This window comes from Gymnoscopelus microlampas, assembly GCF_963454915.1.
Source record: "Gymnoscopelus microlampas genome assembly, chromosome: 11".
Taxonomy (NCBI): domain Eukaryota; kingdom Metazoa; phylum Chordata; class Actinopteri; order Myctophiformes; family Myctophidae; genus Gymnoscopelus; species Gymnoscopelus microlampas.
In genome coordinates, this window is record NC_139948.1 from 4,145,254 (window position 1) to 4,170,943 (window position 25,690).

Consider the following 25,690-nt stretch of genomic DNA (forward strand, 5'->3'; position numbering starts at 1 on the left):
AGTTATTTGCTGTCAGACAGGTGCAACACAGCACCATCTGCGTGTGTGCAGTGTGTTAGGAGCAACATTTAAACATGAGACATGTCATATGATTCTCACAGTTAGTCCTTACAAGTCATCCTGGCATGTAGGAGTCTTTAAACAACTAGAAGCCACTAACAAGGATTGAAGGAAACCTTCACAGTCACACGTCAATCTTTCACAGTGGTCATGTTACATGACCACTGTGAAAGATTGAAGTGTGTTTCCATTTCTAGTAATGTAATTACTAGAAATGCAGGTGTCATCAGCAACATTAAGAGTGAAATGAGAGATACAGGTAAGATTAAAGGTCAAGAACCAAACCAGGATAAATCAAAAAATAAACTGAAATAAAAAAGTAAGTCTTAGATTGAGCTTAGATTCTGCCACTAGACATCTGTACTGCATCTGAATGAGTGAACATAGGTACAGTATCAGTAATTATAAATACTTACTATTACATAATCAATCAACTTGGAATATATTAATTAATATAGTACATTTGTACAATTCATTTATGAATGACTAAATTAATTCAGACTGTACTATATACAATTTGAATATACATCTGTACGAGCTAGCGTGTTTTCTTCCCCTTGTGTGCCTACAACTTGCATGTCCAGAATAAAACCTAACCAACATAATAATGTGATGTTGTGTGTGTTTGTGTCCATGTTGTACCAGCTTACAGGGTCCAGTTCCTGACCGGCAGACTGTCAAACTGATGGCCTTATTATATTATATTATTATTCTAAATGACTTGGGGATGAGTAGCCCTGATCTCCTCAAGGCAAAACACAGGCTGAGGCACAGCCAAGTAGGAGTACAACTTTATTTTACCCACCACTGGGCTGTTTCAAATAATGAGCAGAGCAGAGGAATTGAGCATCAACTATCTACGATTATCAATAGCTACTGTAAAGTATAGAACGAATAGAAGGTTTGGCACAGAGACTTGTGAGTTTTGTTCAGAACATGAAGTTTGCTTCATATTAACTTAGAAAACTTACTCATCACCAGGCAGCCGCGCTTGGAGTTGGTTTGTTTCAGAGGATAGACAGACACTAATAACAAATATAATGCACCTGAGAAACTTTGGTCAACTTCATTATGTACTTGCATAATTGTCATGGTCTTTTGGTCGCAAACAAATACCTAGTCTACTTTGGATCTGATGTATAGGGTTCTGTGCAGACTGCAGTCCATTTGGAAACACTTGGTTGGACCCTACTTGATCGTAGTGTCACTGTTGCCTGGTCCACTCCAGGTCCATTCTCCTAACATTATCAGAATGGCAGCTGCTAAATCCTTTGATCTCTGATGACTGTAACATTCTCCATGTCCTCCTCTTCAATACCTTCGGTTTTGGTCAAACTACCCCCCAACTTGGAAGCACCAGGAGGTTGTTTGTTTATAATTATACACAACGAATCTTTGGATTTGATGATAAACTCCCGCGGTTGTTAGTTTGAGTCGGCGGGGGTCTATCACTTTCTGTTTCTTTTCCTTGGTAGCTTTCACTGTAAAATACTTGCTTAAAACTGCACACTTTTCAGCCAGCACCGATAGCTCTTGTATCTGTATTATGTTGTTGAGCTCTTTCCCCAATTTCGACTTGTAAACAAGCCGGTGAAACCACATGTTGGATGTTGCTGTGTGGCCGCGATAGAATACAAGAACGCTCGTCCCAAAACACACTCGCCCCGGGTATATCCGGCGGCCTCAGTCGGCGAAAAAAATAGGGGCGAGTGTATTTTGGGGCGAGTGTGTTTTCACCGTGCATTGAGGAGGAAGGCGGTGCTGCGGACCAAACCATTTTGGGATTTACACCTCCTTCAGTGACTATGTGTTCTGTACACACATACATGAATAACATCTCCTTAAGGTTTTATTCATTATACTGTATATATCTTTATATACGTGACTTTAGCTACTTAAGCCCTATTCAAAGATTGTCCAAAATAGCCAACGTGTTGGGAGCTTGTAGATCGGCAGTTTTTGACAGTTTTTGTCTATAATAACATGCCTGAAATAGGGACACCAGGGTGAAAAGTGGTTCATATCCTGCTTTCTAAAATCCCCATTTGTATCTGCCCACAACTGTATAGATGTTCTAGTGAATCCAGGTTGTTAGTACATTGGCAGTCCTGCCAAACTGAGCATCCGTCTGTATTCTGAACACCCGTCATTCGAACCCGGGTCTTCCACGTGGGAAGCCAACATCTTAACTGCTAAGCCAAAGGGATATCACTCGGGGGAGATATTAGACTTTCAGGTCATCAGGCTGAGGTAGTGAACCACCCTGTTACACATATATCCCACTATTGTACTGAGATTTTGTGTTCAATGTAATCATAACCAGTGACTCTCTTGTTAAAAGTGCCAGAGCTTTCAGGATTGTGATGTAAGATTGCAGTTTATGTCTCCATGTTAGTGCACACTAAGTGGAGAAACTCATCAACAGGCCTCTTAAACATGAGCAGTGTTGTAGTCTCACCTATAGCCACATGATCAGGATCAAAGAATGGGTGGAAACTATTTACAACCAGAACCATTGCACATATTTGACTGTGGTCCTTCATATTGGGGCGGTATCAGGAGGTTTTCAAAGCACTGGGTGTTTAGGCAGCAACAGAACTAATGGTTGTGTTTGTTATGTCTGCCGTTCAGAAACCACTGTATGTAGGAACTGAACTACTCTGATAAGTAGTGAGCATGGTGTCTCCTCAGTGTTTTTGATGTTTCGACTTTTGCTGAGAATATTAAGTTGACATTTTTATTTTACAACAAATAATAATAATCTCTGTTGTCCACAAAGCTACAATCCTTAAGTTCTCTGTCCGTTGTCTCCCTCTCCTAAAATAAAGTTTAATATAAACTCTCGTTGCAGATCATTATTATTTTATTACATATCATATAGACAGAGAATGATAGAGAGAGTGATGTCTTTATGCTCTCAGATTGGACTTTGACCATTCAAAGTGCATTACAAAGCAGGCCTCACATTAACCCTTTTCGGCGGAGGCAGCCATGTACGTCACCTGCCTGCTCTTCAGGAGCAGTTTGTTGTTCAGTTTCTTGTTATATTATGTAAAACAGTGGTTCTCAAACGTATTCATGTCAAGGACCCCCAAATTCTGTGTATGTATTTGACCCCCATCAATCTGAAAGTATTTTTCCCCATACAAAATTTGTGCTGTTAAAATATAATTCACCATTTTTCAGATTTTTGTTTTTTAAATAGCCGATCTACAAGCTCACACGGTGTCACAATACAATGTGTTGTGAGCTTGTAGATCAACTATTATCAAATAGCCAAAGTATAAATAGGGTTAAAAGGCTCAACTAATTTTGGTGCTCTATTAAGAAATTTAGCTGGGGACCCCCTAGAAGCCCCTCAAGGACCCCTGGGGGTCCCCGGACCCCACTCTGAGAACCACTGCTGTAGAATATAACATGAAGGTCGCCACTGAAGCACAGTTGAACTGCTGGCTCTGCCTCCTGCTGCAGTGATGAAAGCAGCGGTCTCTCCATAGACAATACATTGAACCTCAACTCTTTCTCAGAACGCAGAAGTGAAATACCTGCTGGTGTAAATTCAGCATAACACCTGTAGTTGATCACAATGACCACTAGATAGATTTGAGCTGATTATTCAGACTAGGTGGCTATGGATGAGGTTCCTTCTCTGCATGTTTTTACAAAGATGTATTGATGTTAATGTTAGCATGACAATAATGACAATTATCAACCCAAAGCCATTTTGAAAACAGTTTGAAAAGCATTAAACACACGCACAAGCATGCACACAAGCTTATACGCTCTTAGACAAACACATCATTTAATCAAACACAAATAAAAAAAAGTATTAAAAGACAAATATGTACAATTTGTTATATACAGTATGATACATCAAGTCATGATTTGTCATATTATATACAATACTTAATTTAAAGTATTATGGACAGCCAAATGATAATATCTGGGAAATATGTACTGTATGCCCCAGCAGTGGTTCTCAACCTTTTAAGGCAACGACCCCCCAAAATAATCCTATTTGAACTGGGGACCCCCCACACTGACAAGCACTTGGAATTATAGGAGTTGAGGCATTGAGTTTGACTCGGTTCCACAGACAAATAAATAGAAAATAGCAGATCTACAAGCGCACAACTCATCGTGTTGCGAGCTTGCAGATTGGCTATTCTCACATTGTTTCCTCTTTCTTATATATATTATTTGTCAATTTGGCCAATGTTTGAGCAGCTTTTATTGTATAGTTTGTTGATTACTTTTGATGCAAGTAATATAATGGTCCTTTTCTTTCTTGAGAACAGGAGAGAGAATTGGGTGTCGTTAGAGGATTACGCTGCTGATTCTTTTCTTGAATCTTTTTGTTCTATTTTGTGAGGACGTGAAAATCTGATGTACAACTTCCCATTTGTTCTATGGGTCAACTCATTGTCCTTGCAAAAGCCCTATGTAAAACATGCGATACATGTCCTCACAATAGAATGATAGGATACAGGTGAAAATATTAAAAGATCATATTTAAGATTATTTAAAGTTATATTTAAGATTATTGATTATTGAATATATACAGTAGATATGATCCATAGCATGACATCACCATCATAGATATGTTCATGACATCACAGATGACATCAACAGGTTCATCTGCCCTCGAGCAACATTATATAAAGACTCAATAGGGCATAGCCAGTGGCAGCCATTTTCTGGTTCCACTCCAAAGTAGTCAATGCATTTGTCCCATTGAGATTTCCAGAAATATTTATATCGATACATTTAAGCCTAGAATCAAGCTATCCAGGGTGAATCATGACCATAAAACATTTTTTTCTGTGATTAAAAAAATAAACTAGAAAAAGTGCTCCTCGGAGCACAACTCTCCGCTGTTGGGAATGTTGGGAATGTTCTATCTGTATAAGTGTCCTATCCCTCCTGTCTGTATAAGTGTCCTATCCGTCCTGTCTATGTAAGTGTCCTATCCGTCCTGTCTGTGTAAGTGTCCTATCCTTCCTGTCTGTGTAAGTGTCCTATCCAATTGTTACAGTATCCGCCATTTCTCAACCATTTCGTGATTGTTCCTGTCTTACCTCACTCTTACCAGACTTGTGTTGGGAATGTTGGGAATGTTCTAATTCTTATGTTCTAACTGTCCTATCCATCCTGTCTGTATAAGTGTCCGATCCGTCCTGTCTGTATAAGTGTCCTATCCGTCTGTATAAGTGTCCTATCCGTCTTGTCTGTATAAGTGTCCTATCCGTCCTGTCTATGTAAGTGTCCTATCCCTCCTGTCTGTGTAAGTGTCCTATCCCTCCTGTCTGTATAAGTGTCCTATCCGTCCTGTCTGTATACTGTAAGTGTCCTATCCGTCCTGTCTGTATACTGTAAGTGTCCTATCCGTCCTGTCTGTGTAAGTGTCATATCCCTCCTGTCTATGTAAGTGTCCTATCCGTCCTGTCTGTGTAAGTGTTCTATCCGTCCTGTCTGTATAAGTGTCCTATCCGTCCTGTCTGTATAAGTGTCCTATCCGTCCTGTCTGTATAAGTGTCCTATCCGTCCTGTCTGTGTACTGTAAGTGTCCTATCCGTCTGTGTAAGTGTCATATCCCTCCTGTCTATATAAGTGTCCTATCTGTCCTATCTGCCAATTATGTATCAGCCATGCAGCCATTTCGTGATGGTTCCTGTCTTACCTCACTTTGACAGTGGCAGAGACACTGTCAAAGTGACGCCATGTATTTATACAGTATTTCACCGTATTGTCACGTGTCACGTGAGGCTTGACCAATCGGTGTGTCATATTTAGAAAGTGAAAACAATACTCTCCTGCGGAGAGTAATAATAATAATTATTATTATATGATATACTATATTTAATAAATACCCTTTGTTTTCAAAAAGTTTTTTTTCACAGAATCAAACGTTTTATGGTCATGATTCACCAGGACCCTGGATGGCTTGATTCTAGACTTAAAATAATTGATATCAATATTTTTGGAAATGTCAATGGGGAAAATGCATTGACTATTTTGGAGTGGAACCAGAGAATGGCCGCCACTGCTATGCCCTATAGTTTGTCTTTGTCATCATCATCATCATCTTTAACTACGTGGTTGCAGAGTTACACTGATCTTCCATGGTGATATCTTAAGAGGGAGAACATTAACATTGTTAATGTATGGAAAGAGTGTGTCAGTGAAAGTGTGTGTGAAGGTGTGTAAGTGTGTGTTAGTATCAGGATCAGAGAATGACAGCTTTCCTTTGTTCCAGTCCAGCTGGACTCTGATCTTCTTGGGGTTCTGCTTCACTGAGAGAACAGTGTCTGACCCTGGTTGGGAGAATGCAGTGTATTTACCTGCAGATAACAAAATGCTCCAGTGTTGACCCCGGCTCGTACCCTTCCTCTGATAAGACTCTGCTAACACACCCAGCCACCAGGTTGTAATGTCTCCAACATCAACATCCCAGCTGTGAGTCCCTGAGTTAAAGCCCTCAGAACCCAGGACACTGTGCCAATGGTCAAACCTCTCTGGGTTGTCAGGAAGCTGCTGTCTCTCTCCAAATCTCACACCGGTCAGATCATCAGACAGGATGAGATGTGGATTGGCAGTGTTGGGGTCCAGAATGACAGGAGTGTAGGAGATAATGTCCTTCATTTTGTCCCAGACTCTGAAGGTCAGGTTCTTAAGGTGTTTGGCCTTGTCTATCAGTGCTCCTGAGACCAGCTGTGGGTCCTGCAGTGTGAACTGGACTCTTTCCACTGTGGTCTTGTAGTTCTGCAGGAATGAGATGGGTTCAGCTCTCAGATCCTCCTCTATGATTCTGATTGTGTCTGAAAGGGTTGATATGTCTCTGTTCAGACCCTCAATCTTCTCCTTCATCATCTGACTCTTCTGCTGCTCTTCCTCCCTCAGTACAGTGATCCTGGCCTCCTCTTCCTCTTGTAGAAACTGATGAATCTTCTTAAACTGTTCCTTCATCTGCATCTCTGTGTGCCGGGCCCGGACCTTAATGTGTTCTGCTGTTTGATCACAGTTTGTTTTAACTTTATCTCTGTTGTCCACAAAGCTACAATCCTTAAGTTCTCTGTCCGTTGTCTCCCTCTCCTAAAATAAAGTTTAATATAAACTCTCGTTGCAGATCATTATTATTTTATTACATATCATATAGACAGAGAATGATAGAGAGAGTGATGTCTTTATGCTCTCAGATTGGACTTTGACCATTCAAAGTGCATTACAAAGCAGGCCTCACATTAACCCTTTTCGGCGGAGGCAGCCATGTACGTCACCTGCCTGCTCTTCAGGAGCAGTTTGTTGTTCAGTTTCTTGTTATATTATGTAAAACAGTGGTTCTCAAACGTATTCATGTCAAGGACCCCCAAATTCTAGCCGATCTACAAGCTCACACGGTGTCACAATACAATGTGTTGTGAGCTTGTAGATCAACTATTATCAAATAGCCAAAGTATAAATAGGGTTAAAAGGCTCAACTAATTTTGGTGCTCTATTAAGAAATTTAGCTGGGGACCCCCTAGAAGCCCCTCAAGGACCCCTGGGGGTCCCCGGACCCCACTCTGAGAACCACTGCTGTAGAATATAACATGAAGGTCGCCACTGAAGCACAGTTGAACTGCTGGCTCTGCCTCCTGCTGCAGTGATGAAAGCAGCGGTCTCTCCATAGACAATACATTGAACCTCAACTCTTTCTCAGAACGCAGAAGTGAAATACCTGCTGGTGTAAATTCAGCATAACACCTGTAGTTGATCACAATGACCACTAGATAGATTTGAGCTGATTATTCAGACTAGGTGGCTATGGATGAGGTTCCTTCTCTGCATGTTTTTACAAAGATGTATTGATGTTAATGTTAGCATGACAATAATGACAATTATCAACCCAAAGCCATTTTGAAAACAGTTTGAAAAGCATTAAACACACGCACAAGCATGCACACAAGCTTATACGCTCTTAGACAAACACATCATTTAATCAAACACAAATAAAAAAAAGTATTAAAAGACAAATATGTACAATTTGTTATATACAGTATGATACATCAAGTCATGATTTGTCATATTATATACAATACTTAATTTAAAGTATTATGGACAGCCAAATGATAATATCTGGGAAATATGTACTGTATGCCCCAGCAGTGGTTCTCAACCTTTTAAGGCAACGACCCCCCAAAATAATCCTATTTGAACTGGGGACCCCCCACACTGACAAGCACTTGGAATTATAGGAGTTGAGGCATTGAGTTTGACTCGGTTCCACAGACAAATAAATAGAAAATAGCAGATCTACAAGCGCACAACTCATCGTGTTGCGAGCTTGCAGATTGGCTATTCTCACATTGTTTCCTCTTTCTTATATATATTATTTGTCAATTTGGCCAATGTTTGAGCAGCTTTTATTGTATAGTTTGTTGATTACTTTTGATGCAAGTAATATAATGGTCCTTTTCTTTCTTGAGAACAGGAGAGAGAATTGGGTGTCGTTAGAGGATTACGCTGCTGATTCTTTTCTTGAATCTTTTTGTTCTATTTTGTGAGGACGTGAAAATCTGATGTACAACTTCCCATTTGTTCTATGGGTCAACTCATTGTCCTTGCAAAAGCCCTATGTAAAACATGCGATACATGTCCTCACAATAGAATGATAGGATACAGGTGAAAATATTAAAAGATCATATTTAAGATTATTTAAAGTTATATTTAAGATTATTGATTATTGAATATATACAGTAGATATGATCCATAGCATGACATCACCATCATAGATATGTTCATGACATCACAGATGACATCAACAGGTTCATCTGCCCTCGAGCAACATTATATAAAGACTCAATAGGGCATAGCCAGTGGCAGCCATTTTCTGGTTCCACTCCAAAGTAGTCAATGCATTTGTCCCATTGAGATTTCCAGAAATATTTATATCGATACATTTAAGCCTAGAATCAAGCTATCCAGGGTGAATCATGACCATAAAACATTTTTTTCTGTGATTAAAAAAATAAACTAGAAAAAGTGCTCCTCGGAGCACAACTCTCCGCTGTTGGGAATGTTGGGAATGTTCTATCTGTATAAGTGTCCTATCCCTCCTGTCTGTATAAGTGTCCTATCCGTCCTGTCTATGTAAGTGTCCTATCCGTCCTGTCTGTGTAAGTGTCCTATCCTTCCTGTCTGTGTAAGTGTCCTATCCAATTGTTACAGTATCCGCCATTTCTCAACCATTTCGTGATTGTTCCTGTCTTACCTCACTCTTACCAGACTTGTGTTGGGAATGTTGGGAATGTTCTAATTCTTATGTTCTAACTGTCCTATCCATCCTGTCTGTATAAGTGTCCGATCCGTCCTGTCTGTATAAGTGTCCTATCCGTCTGTATAAGTGTCCTATCCGTCTTGTCTGTATAAGTGTCCTATCCGTCCTGTCTATGTAAGTGTCCTATCCCTCCTGTCTGTGTAAGTGTCCTATCCCTCCTGTCTGTATAAGTGTCCTATCCGTCCTGTCTGTATACTGTAAGTGTCCTATCCGTCCTGTCTGTATACTGTAAGTGTCCTATCCGTCCTGTCTGTGTAAGTGTCATATCCCTCCTGTCTATGTAAGTGTCCTATCCGTCCTGTCTGTGTAAGTGTTCTATCCGTCCTGTCTGTATAAGTGTCCTATCCGTCCTGTCTGTATAAGTGTCCTATCCGTCCTGTCTGTATAAGTGTCCTATCCGTCCTGTCTGTGTACTGTAAGTGTCCTATCCGTCTGTGTAAGTGTCATATCCCTCCTGTCTATATAAGTGTCCTATCTGTCCTATCTGCCAATTATGTATCAGCCATGCAGCCATTTCGTGATGGTTCCTGTCTTACCTCACTTTGACAGTGGCAGAGACACTGTCAAAGTGACGCCATGTATTTATACAGTATTTCACCGTATTGTCACGTGTCACGTGAGGCTTGACCAATCGGTGTGTCATATTTAGAAAGTGAAAACAATACTCTCCTGCGGAGAGTAATAATAATAATTATTATTATATGATATACTATATTTAATAAATACCCTTTGTTTTCAAAAAGTTTTTTTTCACAGAATCAAACGTTTTATGGTCATGATTCACCAGGACCCTGGATGGCTTGATTCTAGACTTAAAATAATTGATATCAATATTTTTGGAAATGTCAATGGGGAAAATGCATTGACTATTTTGGAGTGGAACCAGAGAATGGCCGCCACTGCTATGCCCTATAGTTTGTCTTTGTCATCATCATCATCATCTTTAACTACGTGGTTGCAGAGTTACACTGATCTTCCATGGTGATATCTTAAGAGGGAGAACATTAACATTGTTAATGTATGGAAAGAGTGTGTCAGTGAAAGTGTGTGTGAAGGTGTGTAAGTGTGTGTTAGTATCAGGATCAGAGAATGACAGCTTTCCTTTGTTCCAGTCCAGCTGGACTCTGATCTTCTTGGGGTTCTGCTTCACTGAGAGAACAGTGTCTGACCCTGGTTGGGAGAATGCAGTGTATTTACCTGCAGATAACAAAATGCTCCAGTGTTGACCCCGGCTCGTACCCTTCCTCTGATAAGACTCTGCTAACACACCCAGCCACCAGGTTGTAATGTCTCCAACATCAACATCCCAGCTGTGAGTCCCTGAGTTAAAGCCCTCAGAACCCAGGACACTGTGCCAATGGTCAAACCTCTCTGGGTTGTCAGGAAGCTGCTGTCTCTCTCCAAATCTCACACCGGTCAGATCATCAGACAGGATGAGATGTGGATTGGCAGTGTTGGGGTCCAGAATGACAGGAGTGTAGGAGATAATGTCCTTCATTTTGTCCCAGACTCTGAAGGTCAGGTTCTTAAGGTGTTTGGCCTTGTCTATCAGTGCTCCTGAGACCAGCTGTGGGTCCTGCAGTGTGAACTGGACTCTTTCCACTGTGGTCTTGTAGTTCTGCAGGAATGAGATGGGTTCAGCTCTCAGATCCTCCTCTATGATTCTGATTGTGTCTGAAAGGGTTGATATGTCTCTGTTCAGACCCTCAATCTTCTCCTTCATCATCTGACTCTTCTGCTGCTCTTCCTCCCTCAGTACAGTGATCCTGGCCTCCTCTTCCTCTTGTAGAAACTGATGAATCTTCTTAAACTGTTCCTTCATCTGCATCTCTGTGTGCCGGGCCCGGACCTTAATGTGTTCTGCTGTTTGATCACAGTTTGTTTTAACTTTATTAAAGACCTCCAGTTTCTCCTGTAAAGGCTTCAGTAATTTCTGGACTTTCTCCTTGTGATCCAGTGCAGCTTCATCGACGGGTCTGAAACTGTGGTTGATGTGTTTCTTAGAATCTCGACACACAAAACACGCTGGCTGTTGACATTCCAGACAGAACAGTTTGAGTTTCTCAGCATGCAGACTGCAGAGAACCTCAGACCCTGTTGAAGCTCTCTGATGTCTCTCCTGTATGAAGGCCTCACACAGGTTCTTAAGAGCCAGGTTTCTGGGTGGATCCACTGAATGTCTCTCCTTACAAACTGGACATTCCTTTATTACCTTCTCTCTCCACCATTCCTGCAGACAGGCTTTACAGAAGCTGTGGCTACATGACAGGAGAACAGGATCTTTAAAGATGTCATGACACACAGGACAGGAAAAATCCTCTTCTGAAAAAAACGACTTGGATGCCATTTTGTCCTTGAATGAAGCAACAAACACTGCTCAATAAAGGAAATAAGCCAGTCAGTGGTGGTAACACTCCCTCCTCTACAATGTTCCCTGAAGGCTGAAGTTTACTTTCACTTTGAATCTTGTTAAAGTCAGCTGACAGAGTCAGCAGCAGGTTCCAGTGGTCTGGGTCAGTATTCCCTCCTGTAACTGTGGGAATACAGTCTGTCCTCCTCACTAGAAGTTCTGTGTTTGATCTGAAGGGGAATGTTATCGTCTGTCTCTGTCTGTGTGTGTGTGCCGACAGTGAGGAGTGTGCTGTAAGTTTCTGTTTCCTGCTTCTGTCTGCTGATCTGATAGGGGCGGTGCTTTGGCACACTGCAGAAGTGTTGCAAAGTTCACACACACACACACACACACACGCACGCACGCACGCACGCACGCACGCACGCACACACACACACACACACACACACACACACACACACACACACACACACACACACACACACACACACACACACACACACACACACACACACACAGTCACACACACACACACACACACGCACGCACGCACGCACGCACGCACGCACACATGACAATTATCAACCCAAAGGCATCTTGAAAACAGTTTGAAAAGCATTAAACACACACAAGCTTACGCTCTCAGACGAGCAACTAATTTAATTAAACAAAAATACAAGTATTAAAAGACAAATAATGTAAAATTATTTATATACAGTATGTCATGATTTGTCATTTTAAATTCAAGTATTATGGACAGCCGAATGATAATATCTGGTAAATATGTACTGTATGCCCTAGCATTGGTTCTCAACCTTTTCAGGCTGCAACCCCCCAAAATAATCTTATTTGAACTGGGGACCCCCACTGACAAGCACTTGGAATTATAGGAGTTGAGGCATCACATTTAGTTTGACTCGGTTCCACAGATAAAAATTGTGAAAATAGAAGATCTACAAGCTCACAACACCACGTGAAGCTTGCAGATCGGCTATTTTCACAACTTTGATCTCTTTCTTATATTATTTGTCAATTTGGCCAATGTTTGTGCAGCTTTTATTGTATAGTTTGTTAATTACTTTTGATGCAATTAATGGTCTTTTCCTTTTCTTTCTTGAGAACAGGATAGAACAGGTTGAGAACCACTGCCCGAGAACATGGGCCTTCAACAGGGGATCAGGGACCCCTAGGGGGTCCTCCGAGTTACTACATTTTGCTCACAACGCGTCGCGATGCGATCCCTTGTGAGCTTGTAGATTTGCTACTTTCAAACATTTTAGTACTTTTACTTTTAGTACTTTAAGTGTATTTTGATGCCAATACTTTTGTACTTTTACTCAAGTAACATTTTGACCACAGGCCTTTCAGTTGAGTATTTTTTATAGTGTGGTATTGCTAATTTTACTTAAGTAAAATATCTGAGTACTTCTTCTACCACTGTTGGTCAGTAGCCTGGTTCCAGACAAATCTACCATTGCAAAAAAGAAAGTGCACTCGCCAGATTAGGTCTGGCCCCTCTCAATAGAGATTGAATAGGCTCTATGCACAGCAGCCATTTTGGAGAAAAACACAGGTGTTACCAATGATACTAATGAAGGCTCTGTTCCATTCTGGTCAAACAGAGTCAGGGTGCTGATATTGTGCATGTTGACTCACTAGAAATACTAGTGGGTCTCAAAGTGTGGTCCAGGGACCCTCATGGTTCCTTGAGAGGGTGTAACTCGAGGGTCCATTTGGTTCCATTTGTACACTCTCAGAGTTATGGGGGTCCTTGAAATTAAAAAGTTTGAGAACCACTATGCTACACTAAATGGAACAGAGCCTTCATTAGTGTCATTGGTAACACCTGTGAAGGAAGCAAGGAAGGGATCCAATTTCTGTCCAATATGGCTGCTGTGCATAGAGCCTATTTCTCTCCCTCCGAAGTTGTGAGGGACCAATCAGGGCCCAGTATGCAAATATGGGGCGAGTTTATCACCAGAGGCATTTTTTTTATTTGCCCCTCGGAAATGCAGGATCCACACAGAGACTCCAGACTAATATCCACGCAATGATATTAGTCTGGCCATGCCAGGCTAGGTCAGCTCCCCCCTGCCCTCTTGTACAAGCGGAGGACTTGTTTGTGGTCCAGGACGTCCCACAGCCAGCTCTCCATCTTCATGTCATGGTTTGCGAAGAACACCAGAGGTCTCTTCACAGAGTCATAGTAGTGGTCCGAAAAGTCTGCGTAGTTGCTGGTTATGAAACCATAAGCAGACACCTAACAGGAAGATAGATAGATAGATAGATAGATGTGGGTGTAGAACAGTGGTTTTAGTAGAACTAGTAGTGTAGACTGATGACCTGGGGCCAGTTGCACCACCTCAAACTAAGTTCAAACTTAGCCTAGTTATAGATATACATTTTTTTTTAAATGTGTTTTTTTTGCAAATCTTTAAATATATATATTTTTAAAAATATATATATATTTAGAGATTTGCACACATTTTCACGATTTTTCAAAAAATAGCAGATCTACAAGCTCATAGCGCGGCACTCGGTGCTGTGCAATGAGCTCGTATATCTGCTATTTTTGAATAGCCAAAGAAATCTAAAATGACAGAGATGCGTCCCCAGAATTACTGGATTAAAGGAGGAGTTCACCCAAAAAATGACTTATTTACTATCAATTTTACTATCAATTGCACACCCTATGAAGCCTTGAATCCATAGATTCTTTTTTGTTTTTGTCGCATTCCTAAGCTAATAATTTGATTCCCGTCTCCTACCGGCTAATGTATCCGGTAGGAGACACAAAGTAGATTATTTGTGTCTCCTACCGGAAATACACACAGTAGGGCTTTCACGACTAGAGATTTTTACAGGTCGACTAATTTGACCCAGTGGTAGTCGACTAGTCGAAATTTAAATTAAAAAAAAAAAAATTACAAAAAAGAAAAAAGAAAAAAAAACTTCTTTTTTTTTTTTTTTTGGGGTGGCACTGTTTTAATACCATCCTACTACTATATTACTATTATTATTATCCTCCTGCCCTTATTCTTATGGCGTTTTAAGGGAAGCGCTTCTGGCACAGCAGCACAGCACCACAGCAGCGTCTCCAAGGATCCTCATTTCCCAATAATAGGCTTTTATTGGGCATGCTTTTGACCCCCTTTTGATAAAAAATAAAGTCAGGAGGATAATAATAATAGTAAGATGGGCCATTACTATAGCATTAAAAATTAAATAAATAAAAAATAAATACATTTTCAACTATTCGACTAGTACCAACAAGGTCGACTAGTGGTTATACTAGTCGACTAATCGACTAGTCGACTAGTTGGTGAAAGCCCTAACACACGGTCATCAAATTATTGTCTTAGGAATGCCACAAAAACAAAAATAAATCCATGAAATCAAGGCTTCATGGGGTGTGTAATTGATAGAAAATAAGTCATCTTTTGGGTGAACTCCTTTAAGCTATAACTAGGCTAAGTTTGAATGTAGTGTGAGGTTTAGTGGGGTGAGGTTTTGGTGCAACTGGCTCCAGGAGCCAGTTGCACCAAATGTGTGCAAATCCTTAAATATATATATTTTTTAAAATATATATATTTAAAGATTTGCAAAAAAGGATAATTTTTTTTTTTAAATGGCAGATCTACAAGCTCATAGCGCCGCACTCGGTGCCGCGCTATGAGCTTGTAGATCTGCTATTTTTCAATAGCCAAAGAAATATAACTAGGCTACGTTTGAACTTAGTGTGAGGTGGTGCAACTGGCCCCAGGTCACTATAGTAAAACTAGTAGTGTAAAAGACTGACCTGGTCACAGGTGTGCAGGGCCATCATCAGCATCAGTGCTCCAGTGCTGGGCATGTACAGGTGGCCTGTCCTGCCGTACCTCTGTAGGGGAGACTTCAGGAACCTCGGGAATCAAGATTTCTTATGTTTTTTCATAAATTAACTATTGTATACTTTGTAGTTAGTATGACATTGTTGCTCAAAAGTAGCGAAAACAGTGTGTTACGTCTGTCTGTGGGTTTTGTAAATATTTAACCCAAAAGAAAAGTATTAAAGGGGTGTAAAAGTGACATTTTATTTTCATATCGGATATTATCTCCCTGACTCTCCAGCTATATAGTAAACCAAAAATACCCCAGGATACCAATTTTACCCAATCAGGAGAGATATTTCATACAGGATACAGGATAAACAAGTGAAAATGGAATTTAAAAATCACACCCTGTGTGAAGGTAGCGGCGCCTTTGATACATTATGTCATCGATATGTGTTTATAATGTGTTTATAGCCATGTGTCACGTGAAGCTTGACCAATCACTTTGTTGACGGGTCTGATCAATCAGAACGTTGACGGGTCTGACCAATCAGAACGTTGACGGTGAACACGGACAAAGTCAGGTATAGAGCAGGACATATTAAGCTGAAAAATGGAGTTTGTGCTGCTCTTTCTCCTGATTTGATAAAATGTGTATCCCGACCTGAAAATGTATTTTCTGTTTATTAAAAATTGCTGGAGAGTCCCCTGTTACTGAACAAGAGCTTATATAACTATTAGCTACATTGGATCAGGCTCTGTGTTCCATTTCCTGAATATTCCACCCAACAGTGACAATATATGTTTATATCTTATATACAAGCATTAGACTATGTAGCTATGTGTGTGTGTCTCTCTCTCTCTCTCTCTCTCTCTCTCTCTCTCTCTCTCTCTCTCTCTCTCTCTCTCTCTCTCTCTCTCTCTCTCTCTCTCTCTCTCTCTCTCTCTCTCTCTCTCTCTCTCTCTCTCTCTCTCTCTCTCTCTCTCTCTCTCTGATTGACCACAGCTGTTCTTTACCTTTGTGTCACATATGTAATAAAATCTGGGTGGATCATCTTGAAGTACTCAGGAGGTTTATACCCAAAATACCTCCAGGGCCTGTTGGAAGGAAACGGCCTGGTTACATAAGAATGTAGAAATATAGAGTACTGAAGTCCTGACCTCACTCGTTCATCCCCTGGGTCATCAAAGTAATTTCTCTATGGAGAATAACATTGGGCCATTTTAGAATTGTCTCATATAAGAATTGTGGTCCAAAAATAAACAAACTGTCCCGGCGATATTGTCAGGGAGGTGGCTCTCGTTTATGATAGTCAGTCAATTATATTTGATACAGTCTGTTTCTGGCGAAAATGTATCTAATTAGGCAGTGGTAACATTAGCGTTTTCTCGCCGTCAGTTGATGCTTCATATCCATATGAGTCAAACCACTGGGATCTTTTGTTTTATTTTTGGAACACATTATTTGGTGTGATATTAAACAAGTCTACAAAAACATGTAGTAACCCTGTTCTACTGGAAGGGAACTGGTTGGAATAACGTGTTCCTTCCACGCGCTACGTCCAACCAGGGAAACTCCCCCCTGTCAGGGGACAAGAAGGTCAGTTGGCTCTCATGCTCTCATGGTGAGGGGAGTGTAGTGCCCAGGATCACTTCGAAAATTGGCACCGGGTGAAAAATAAGGGTTACAAAATCGTGGGATAAAAAAAAATAATAGTAAAGAAAAAAACAAGTCTATGGGAATTCTGAATGGGGAAATAAACCATGACCCAGGTTGAGTAAATTATGTCAGACTTCGGTGCAATAGCACTAAGAAACAAGGCACAAGGCCAGGAATGAAGCAAGAAAAAAAAAATCATCATCATCATAATAATACAGAGCAAGAGTGTGAAATCAATGAATATCTATTTGGCAAAATATAGAAGTATACAAATCAATGTCTTGTTGTCAGAAATGACATGTGTAATTGTTCCAAACTTTACTAAGGATACACTGCCATCTACAGGCCACAAGGGACAACTACACAACACAAAAATCCTGTATACTTAGATGACCCAGGGCTTTATACTTTCCCTTCTCCTTCTTTCCCTCTACACCAAATCTCTTTGGAAAAAAAAATGCCGATCTATACAAGCTTGTAGATTTGATATTTTCATTTCACCCCAGAATACTATGTTCATGTGGTAAAAAAAGGGTACATTACTGAAAATGGTGAGAGTTTACACCCATAATGAACGGCCGCACCTGTCCCCAGCGTCTTCACCAGAGGTGACGGTGAGGCCCTGAAGAGCAGCTGTCATCATCACGTAGTCTCTGAGGTTTGAGGGGATGAAGATGTATCGCACCTCCTGCATGTTGACATGGAAAGACCATTTGACCCAATGACTCGGTTCGGTGAAGACAAAATAAAGAAATAATATTAATAATAGGCTCTATATATGCAGAGCAGCCATATTGGAAAGAAATTGGGCCTCTTCTTACTTCCTTCACAGGTGTTACCAATGATGCTAATGAAGGCTCTGTTCCATTCTGGTCAGGGTGCTGATATCGTGCATGTTGGCTCACTAGAAACACTACATTTTGGTTCCCAAATGGCCCCTTATGGTGGGTGTGGATTTGTACACTCTCAGAGTTATGGGGGTCCTTGAAAATAAGACAACCACTATGCCACACTAAATGGAACAGAGCCTTAATTAGCATCATTGGTAACACCTGTGAAGGAAGTAAGGAAGGGGCCCAATTCATTCCCAATATGGCTGCTGTGCATAGAGCCAATTCCCAATGTTCCGATAACATCACTTAAGGCAGAGGCTCTCAAAGTGGGGTCCGCGGACCCCCAGGGGTCCTTGAGGGGGTTCCAGGGAGTTCCCGGCAAAATGAGTTATACCTCGTACAGCATCAAAATCAGTTTGACCACTTTAAACCTACATGCATCGGCTATTTGAAATATAGCAGATCTACAAGTTCATAATGTGCGATACAACTGCTGCCGTATAATTACACATACGTATGCATGCATATGTCATCAGATAAGTCAAATAATAGCCGATACAGCATATAGCAATGCCCCCATACAATATTTGTGTTGTTAAAAGTTTTTTTTTAAATAGATTGTTTGAAAATAGTAGATCTAGAAGCTCAGCTATTCTCAAATAGCTCAATGGTTAAAGTGATTAAACTCAATTTGATGATATATGTCAACTAAACTTGCTGGGGACCCCCTGGAACCCCCTTAACCCATTAAAACCTGAGGCGATTCTTAATTTTTTTTTCTAAATCCTAACAGTTTTTTGGGGAAAATTTTTTTTTTCAAGATTTTTGAATAGCCAAAGAAATCTAAAGTGACACAGATGCGTTCCAGGTCTTAATGGGTTAAGGACCCCTGGGGGTCCCCAGGACCCCACTTTGAGAACCACTAATATGTGGGCCAAACCCATACATGGGTGTGGTGGCTCTAGAATGGACGTACGGGCCCCTGTGGAACCTTGGTGAATCCCTCCGTGTGGTATAACATGAGTGAATGTTTCATTGTGTTGGTGGTGAAACCATAGAAGGAAGTCTTTGTCCCCACGTCTTCTTCAAAGGCCTTGGTCACAGCCCCATTAACTCTATAAAAAAAAACACATTTAGTTATCAATATGCTTAAAGCTGCACTGTTGTACCCCAGATTTGAACCCAGGTTGTGCAAATACTGATATTTTTTTTTACCACTGAGCTAATAGACCCTGCCTGCTTGCTTGCTCAGGGGTGAATTTTGTGTCAAACCAGAAACAGGACTGTGTCAAAGGTCATGTCAAACGTAGACACAAGAACAGGGAGACCAAATACAACTTATACTTATAAGAAGTATAAGAAGTGATGGTGGAATATTATGGAGTATTATGGGAGTATTAACATACTCCACCATACAGATCGACCAAAATTAAATTTTATTCACAAAAAAAACTTACATTACATAACTTACATGCTTCACAAGGTTCATTTATACTTGAATTTATAGATAAAAAATATATAATAGATATAATTATATTTGCAAAAACAAAAGTGTTGACGCAAACGCATCGTCACATTTAATACCCATTTTATACTCAAGGATGAGCTGGTTAGAATTTGGTGGTCAAAGGTCAAAGTCACTGCGACATTCACTGCATATACTGTACATACTAGTGCTGGTATGTGCCTAACTACAGACTAAATCATGGCTGCCCATCACACTACTATCTCTACACCAGGGCTCCTATACCTTGAGGAACTAGTCTCCCTACAACCCTCGACCCGCAACCTCCGCTCTTCAAACACCAACTTCCTGGTTATACCCCTAAGCTTATGCCCCCATGTTTTAATTGTTTTGTTTTAGTTTCTCAGATGTTTTTAATGGTGTAATGTTTCTTTTTATGCAACTGCCTATTGTAGCACTTTGAGATTTTTCAAATGTAAAGTGCATTATAAATAAAATACATTATTAAATGGACCCTTATGTCCTTATTGAACAAAATGGTAAGTGTCCATCATAAATACTGATGGTTTTACACTGTAGATTGGGGCCAAAAAAAAAAAAAAAAAAAGTCACACCCAGTGTTAAGGAAGTGGTGCCTCACACCCAGGGGTTGCAAATACTGCTAATTAAACATCAGGCATGCTGCTGTCTCTCTCCCTCTAGGGTTGCAATTAGCTCTGGTCCAGAGCTAGGTTGCAATGAAATGCAGCTGTTTATGCCGTACTTATACAGATGTATTCTCAAAGAGGCAGATTTGGCTTAAATCTTTCATAATGTGGTTTGTTGTAACAAAAACATGTTGTAATTACAAAGATAAATGGTCATACGACATCTAAGCCAAAACGTAGATCATATGTCCAGATTAAGCAGTGTTTTGGTACTGAGCCCTATGTCAAACCCTTTTTACCCAGAAACCAGCGGTCATTGTGTGCTCAGCTGAGAACTGGTATTCTGCCTCTAATTGCTATTGAGGTAGGTTGGTTCTCAGCTGTGGCAGAAGAAAAAAGAATAATTATGCAATGTATGTGACCTGAAAGATGTCGAAAATGAATTCCATGTTATGTTTTATTGTACTCTGTATGACGATTTGAGGGTTCCTTTATCTGATGTAATGACATGTACAGTATGACGCTTGAGTGTTTTAGTTCATTATAGTTAATTTGATCATTGTTTGTGAATTATCATGTCGGTTCATTGTTCATGTCAAATGAAATGTAAAAGAGTCCTGTAAGTCTTTATAGGCTGGGCTTCCTTCCAGCATGACATTTAACACAAAAATAAATCAAATCAAAATCAAAAAATGTAGAAGTGGCTATGATCGCTTACATTTTTTTTTTATGGCGGTCTGTGGCCTAATGCATATCAAACTGGGGGCCCTTATAATGAAAAAGGTACATAGTACATAGGCTACCTAAAGACTAAATCATGGCCGTCTATGAAACATTGTAATATGTACCTACCTAAAGACTACATCATGGCTGTCTATGAAACACTGTAATATGTACCTACCTAAAGACTACATCATGGCTGTCTATGGCGTGTCCTTGCTTGGATCCCCTGAGGATGCCACCATTGCCGACCACTGCACAGCGCACACACTGCTCCTGTAGGGGGCGCTCAAACAGAACACTACTGACAGAGCTGTTCAGAAGGGCCAGGCTGGATCGAACAACTGAAAACATCACAGAAAAACACAAAGACAAACTTGAAGTTTGAGTTTACCATTCAGAGACATAAAGAACATTGGGCCCGATTCACTAGGCTGGTCGTAAATATCAGTGTAAATAACGTGTAAATAAAGTGACTAAAGGAGGGTGTATTTTATCTAACCACAAAAGGGGTTTGTAAATCCATGATATGTGCGGATCACAGTTGTTCGTCAAAAACAAGGCTCCAAACATCCTAAAACAAACTTGTAAGGCTACTTCTTGGCCTCAATCACAAAACCCATCTAACCCATGCTCATTTTGCTAGGATTGGATGGCTTAGGGTTGAGGACAGAGTACAGCAACTTGCTATGGGCCTGGTCTTCAAGATCACACCACAACATTGGGATCCCCCTGTATTTGTCAAAATACTTCCAAAATGTTAATCAAGTCCATGATCATAACACCAGAGGCAGCTCCACAAATCATGTTCAATCCAGATTTGGCTCAACAAAGGGAATGAACTCGTTCTCATGCTATTCATCAAAAATGTGGAATGCCCTACCTAATGGAGTAAAGGAGTGTAAAACTCTACTCACTTTCAAAACTGCCCTAAAGATACACCTTCAGGAGGCTGCAATTGAAAAATGGCCCCTGTCCAAGTCCTAACCTACCCCATGTCCTAACCTAACCTACCCCCTCTCTCTTTCTTCTTTTGTACATATTTTTCACTCTCCATACCAGTAACCTGTAAACTGATTGTATGACATTCTATAGTAGTGTATATCTGTCTGTCTCTTATATGTCATCATGATTTGTGTGCATGGGGATCTCATTTGAAACAAGCCCAGTGCTTTATGAGTCTTCCAGTTTAGTAGACCCTGTATTGCGAATTTGTACTTCCATGTACTGTTGTTCTCATGTCTTACTAAATAAAGTACATCAATCAATCAATCAATCAATCAATCAATCAATCAATCAATCAATCAATCAATCAATCAATCAATTGCCTGAAGGTCAGAGGTGCGTTCATATGGAAGATTCTTTGCATTGCTCCTCACCCCCATTTAAGACCATAAAGCTGTTTGCACTCAAAATATGGGTGTAAACAGCCTAGTGAATCGGGCCCATTAGTTTTAGTTATCAGTGGTTCTCAACCTGTGGGCCGAGGCCAACCACTGGGCCGTGAGGATATTGCAAGTGGGGCCCCCACATGATTTTTGGGGGGTCCCCAGATGACAGTAAAGTGACAGTTTAAGGACTTTTAAGACCTTTTTAATACCAAAAAAAAGAAGAAATTATATGAAAAAAGAGCATTACTGCATCAACAGTAATCAACAAACTGTTATATGAAAACTGATCAAACAATTGGCCAAAATAATCTAAGAAAGCTAACAACGCAAGGCATCGTGAGCTTGTAGATCGGCTATTTTCACAATATCTATCCGTGGAACCGAGTCAAACTAAATGTAAAAGGTTGAGAACTACTGGTATAGATAATATAAAAAATATATCAAAAGATACATAGATAGAACGATGCAAAAACAAACTAGAAAAAGTGCTCCTCGGAGCACAGGTCTCTGCCAGTTCAGGTAGGTTATTATGGCTTCTTGGTGGCGCTATAATAGGCCAATGTGAAAAGGTTGGCATTTCTTCCTCTGCCTAGTGGGAATGTGCGTGCAAAAGTTCACGGAAATTCATGCGTTCATGATTTGAGGCATTTTGTTCCAAACAAACCAATCCTGCAAACTTTGGAAGTCAATATTAGCCAATCAGGATGGTGTACTGTCTACCGATTTGCATGATGTTTGGACAAAATCTGTAGGAGTAAAATAAAAAAAAGGTTTTGCAAAAGTCAAGCGTCATGGTGGCACTATGACAGGCTGATCTGAAAAATTTGGGGCAGAGGTTCTGAATTGGCATCCAGGGAGTGTGTGTGCACAGTTTCGCAGCGACCGGGCCAACGGTGCCGGAGAGATTAGCTGTTCACAGACAGAAGGACACACGGACGGACGGACAGGGTGCAAAACATACTCTCTCGCCATGCCTTTTGGCCTCGTGGAGACAAAAAATGGTCACGGTATGTTATCTTTGAAACCTTGAAAAATGAGTTGTCATTGTGTTAAATATGAACTTTATAGTATTTTTATCCAAGCCGGATTTGATTGATTCATCACCAAAATAAACAAGCTCTGAAAATGCTCTGAAGGCCAGACAAGGTTGATAACCACTGGTACCATTCAGAGACACAGGTAAAGAGCATTGGGTTTTTGAGTGTATACCGTTCACAGACATGCCCTTCCACCCATAGGGAGGTGCGTGGTTGCCCAGTCTCTGCCAGGCAGACTTGTGGAAGCTTCCGGCCCACTGCAGAACGGGCACTGAGAAGTTGAAGTGTCGTCTCAACTGCTGATCCCTGCGTACCGCCTTCCTCAAAGAGCAGCGTCCTTCTGTCTGAAGAGCAGGAGAGAGAGGTCCATCGAGTCAATACTTTATGCACACGTGTGTCATTGGCAGCTTTAATTGTTGTTTGTTTGCGGGGCGCCGATGGCCTAGTGGTTGGGTCGCGTACAGTGGTGTAAAAGTAACTAAAAAGTACATTTACTTAAGTACCGTACTTAAGTACACTTTTGAGGAATTGTTACTTTAATGGAGTATTTCCCATTTTTGTTTTTTCACAGGTGTTACCAATGATACTAATGAAGGCTCTGTTCCATTTAGAGTAGCACACTGTAGTTATCAGACTTTTTCATTTCCACGACTCCCATAACTCTGAGAGTGTACAAATGGAACCAAATGGACCCTTACAGGTCCATTTACAATTATTTGAAAACTAGTTTAGTTACTTTGTAGATATACGAGCTCAGAGCAGCGAGCTTGTACTGTAGATCTGGTATTTTTGAAAAATCTTGAAAATGTGTGCAAATCTTTGAATATACATTTTTTAAAGGGAACATATATAACTCAAATCGTTGCTTATGGGGATTCTAATGTCTTCTAAACAACAGTTTAAAAAATAACTTAAGTTGCTATAATATCAGTGTCCCTCAAACTTTTTTCATGTCAAGGACCACCCAAAATGATATGTATTTGGCCAGGGAACCCCCCCCCCCCCCTCAGAAGCAAAGATTTGAGTTACAAATGTTTGCTTTCGAAAATATATATTTTGACACATTTTCACGATTTTTCAAAAATAGCAGATCTACAAGCTCATAGCGCGGCACTCGGTTCCGTGCTATGAGCTTGTACATCTGCTATTTTTGAATAGCCAAAGTATAAACTAATGGTTTTAGTGGTTACACGGATGTGTTCCCGGTCTTAATGGGTTGACAGAAAATTTAACCACCCTACCATGTACTGTTGTGTTGCTGTGGTGAGCTTCCAAACACTCTCTCCTTCAACATCCTCAGTCCAACTGCTGCCAAAGGCATTCTGCTGACTCAAAGTGGAGAATAACTAGCATGTTATTTGGAGATGAGAGATGCTGATTATCAATGCTAGTTATAACCAGTGATGGAAGAAGTACTCCGATGTGTTTTACTTAAGTAAAAGCAGAAATACCACAATATAAAATGACTCTGTTTACACGTAAAAGTCCTGTATTCAAATCTTTCCAATACAAAAAAAGTATGGCATCAAAGTACTAAACGTAAAAGTACTCAGACATTTAAGATTGGTCAAATGTTTTGGAAAATAGCAGATCTGCAAATGTTGAGAGGCTGTTGGAAATGTTTTATTATACAACGTAGCCTATAAAATAGAGCTTAAGTCACACATGGGCAACTGGCGGCCCATTTCACTTAATGCGGCCCGCAGGTTAATATCGGAATACTGATATATTATTGATTTCAGCTGTTCCAATTCCAAGCATGCAAACATGAACCGCTTTAATTACTTCAGTCTACAGTATATAAGTAGCTTAATGACTAGTATTAAAATGTTATTTTCCAAAGTATTTGTATCTAAGTTCATAAAGTTAACATAAGTATAACTAAATGCATTTGAAATTAAATAAAAATGTTACTTTACAGGATTCCAATTCAAAAATAGCAAAAATAATTTCAGATTTTCATTAAAAAAATAGCAAAAATAGCAGATTTGAACTTGTGGATCTGCTATTTTTGCTACTTTTGTGTGACATAGAATGGCCCGACAGTATATGCAATGTGGCCCTCTGCGTGAGTGTGGAAATATAGTGGCCCTCTCCATCATCAAAGTTCCCCACCCCTAGCTTAAAGGGGAATTTTGGACCACGGTTTTCTTACCTTTTCTATGCACGTTTTAAGCTGTGGTGGACACGGGATGGAGTTACGACATTTTTCTACTGTACCATTCATCCTAAGATATCACACAACGTCCAAAATTCCCCTTTAAGTGGTGTTAATGGGTGTTTTGTAATAATAATCTAAATATACAAAGAAACCTGTAAGTTAGTTTTCAAACTAAGTTACAGGTTTGGAAAGTATAATATTTGCCTCTGAGATTTAGAAGTATAAAATATTGAAAAAT

At 40.3% G+C, this 25,690-nt stretch overlaps 2 protein-coding genes across 2 annotated transcripts; both read right to left on the minus strand.

Annotated features, from left to right (window-relative positions):
• Positions 1–6,147: 6,147 nt before the first annotated feature.
• Positions 6,148–11,846, minus strand: LOC311055827 (E3 ubiquitin-protein ligase TRIM39-like; the record flags this gene model as incomplete). The annotated part of the gene is made up of 2 exons (XM_084072093.1): positions 10,344–11,846; positions 6,148–7,152 (listed from the first exon to the last, which is right to left on the minus strand). The coding sequence occupies exons 1-2, from the start codon at positions 11,721–11,723 to the stop codon at positions 6,148–6,150; spliced, it is 2,385 nt and encodes a 794-aa protein (XP_083928219.1). The 5' UTR covers positions 11,724–11,846.
• Positions 11,847–13,806: 1,960 nt separating this feature from the next.
• st6galnac2 (ST6 (alpha-N-acetyl-neuraminyl-2,3-beta-galactosyl-1,3)-N-acetylgalactosaminide alpha-2,6-sialyltransferase 2) lies at positions 13,807–24,616 on the minus strand (the record flags this gene model as incomplete). Its single annotated transcript, XM_084072094.1, has 8 exons — positions 24,533–24,616; positions 23,464–23,635; positions 21,045–21,207; positions 19,008–19,146; positions 17,783–17,886; positions 16,556–16,636; positions 15,526–15,628; positions 13,807–13,986 (listed from the first exon to the last, which is right to left on the minus strand). Exons 1-8 carry the CDS (start codon positions 24,533–24,535, stop codon positions 13,807–13,809), a joined length of 945 nt encoding a protein of 314 aa, XP_083928220.1. The 5' UTR covers positions 24,536–24,616.
• Between the last annotated feature and the right edge of the window lie 1,074 nt (positions 24,617–25,690).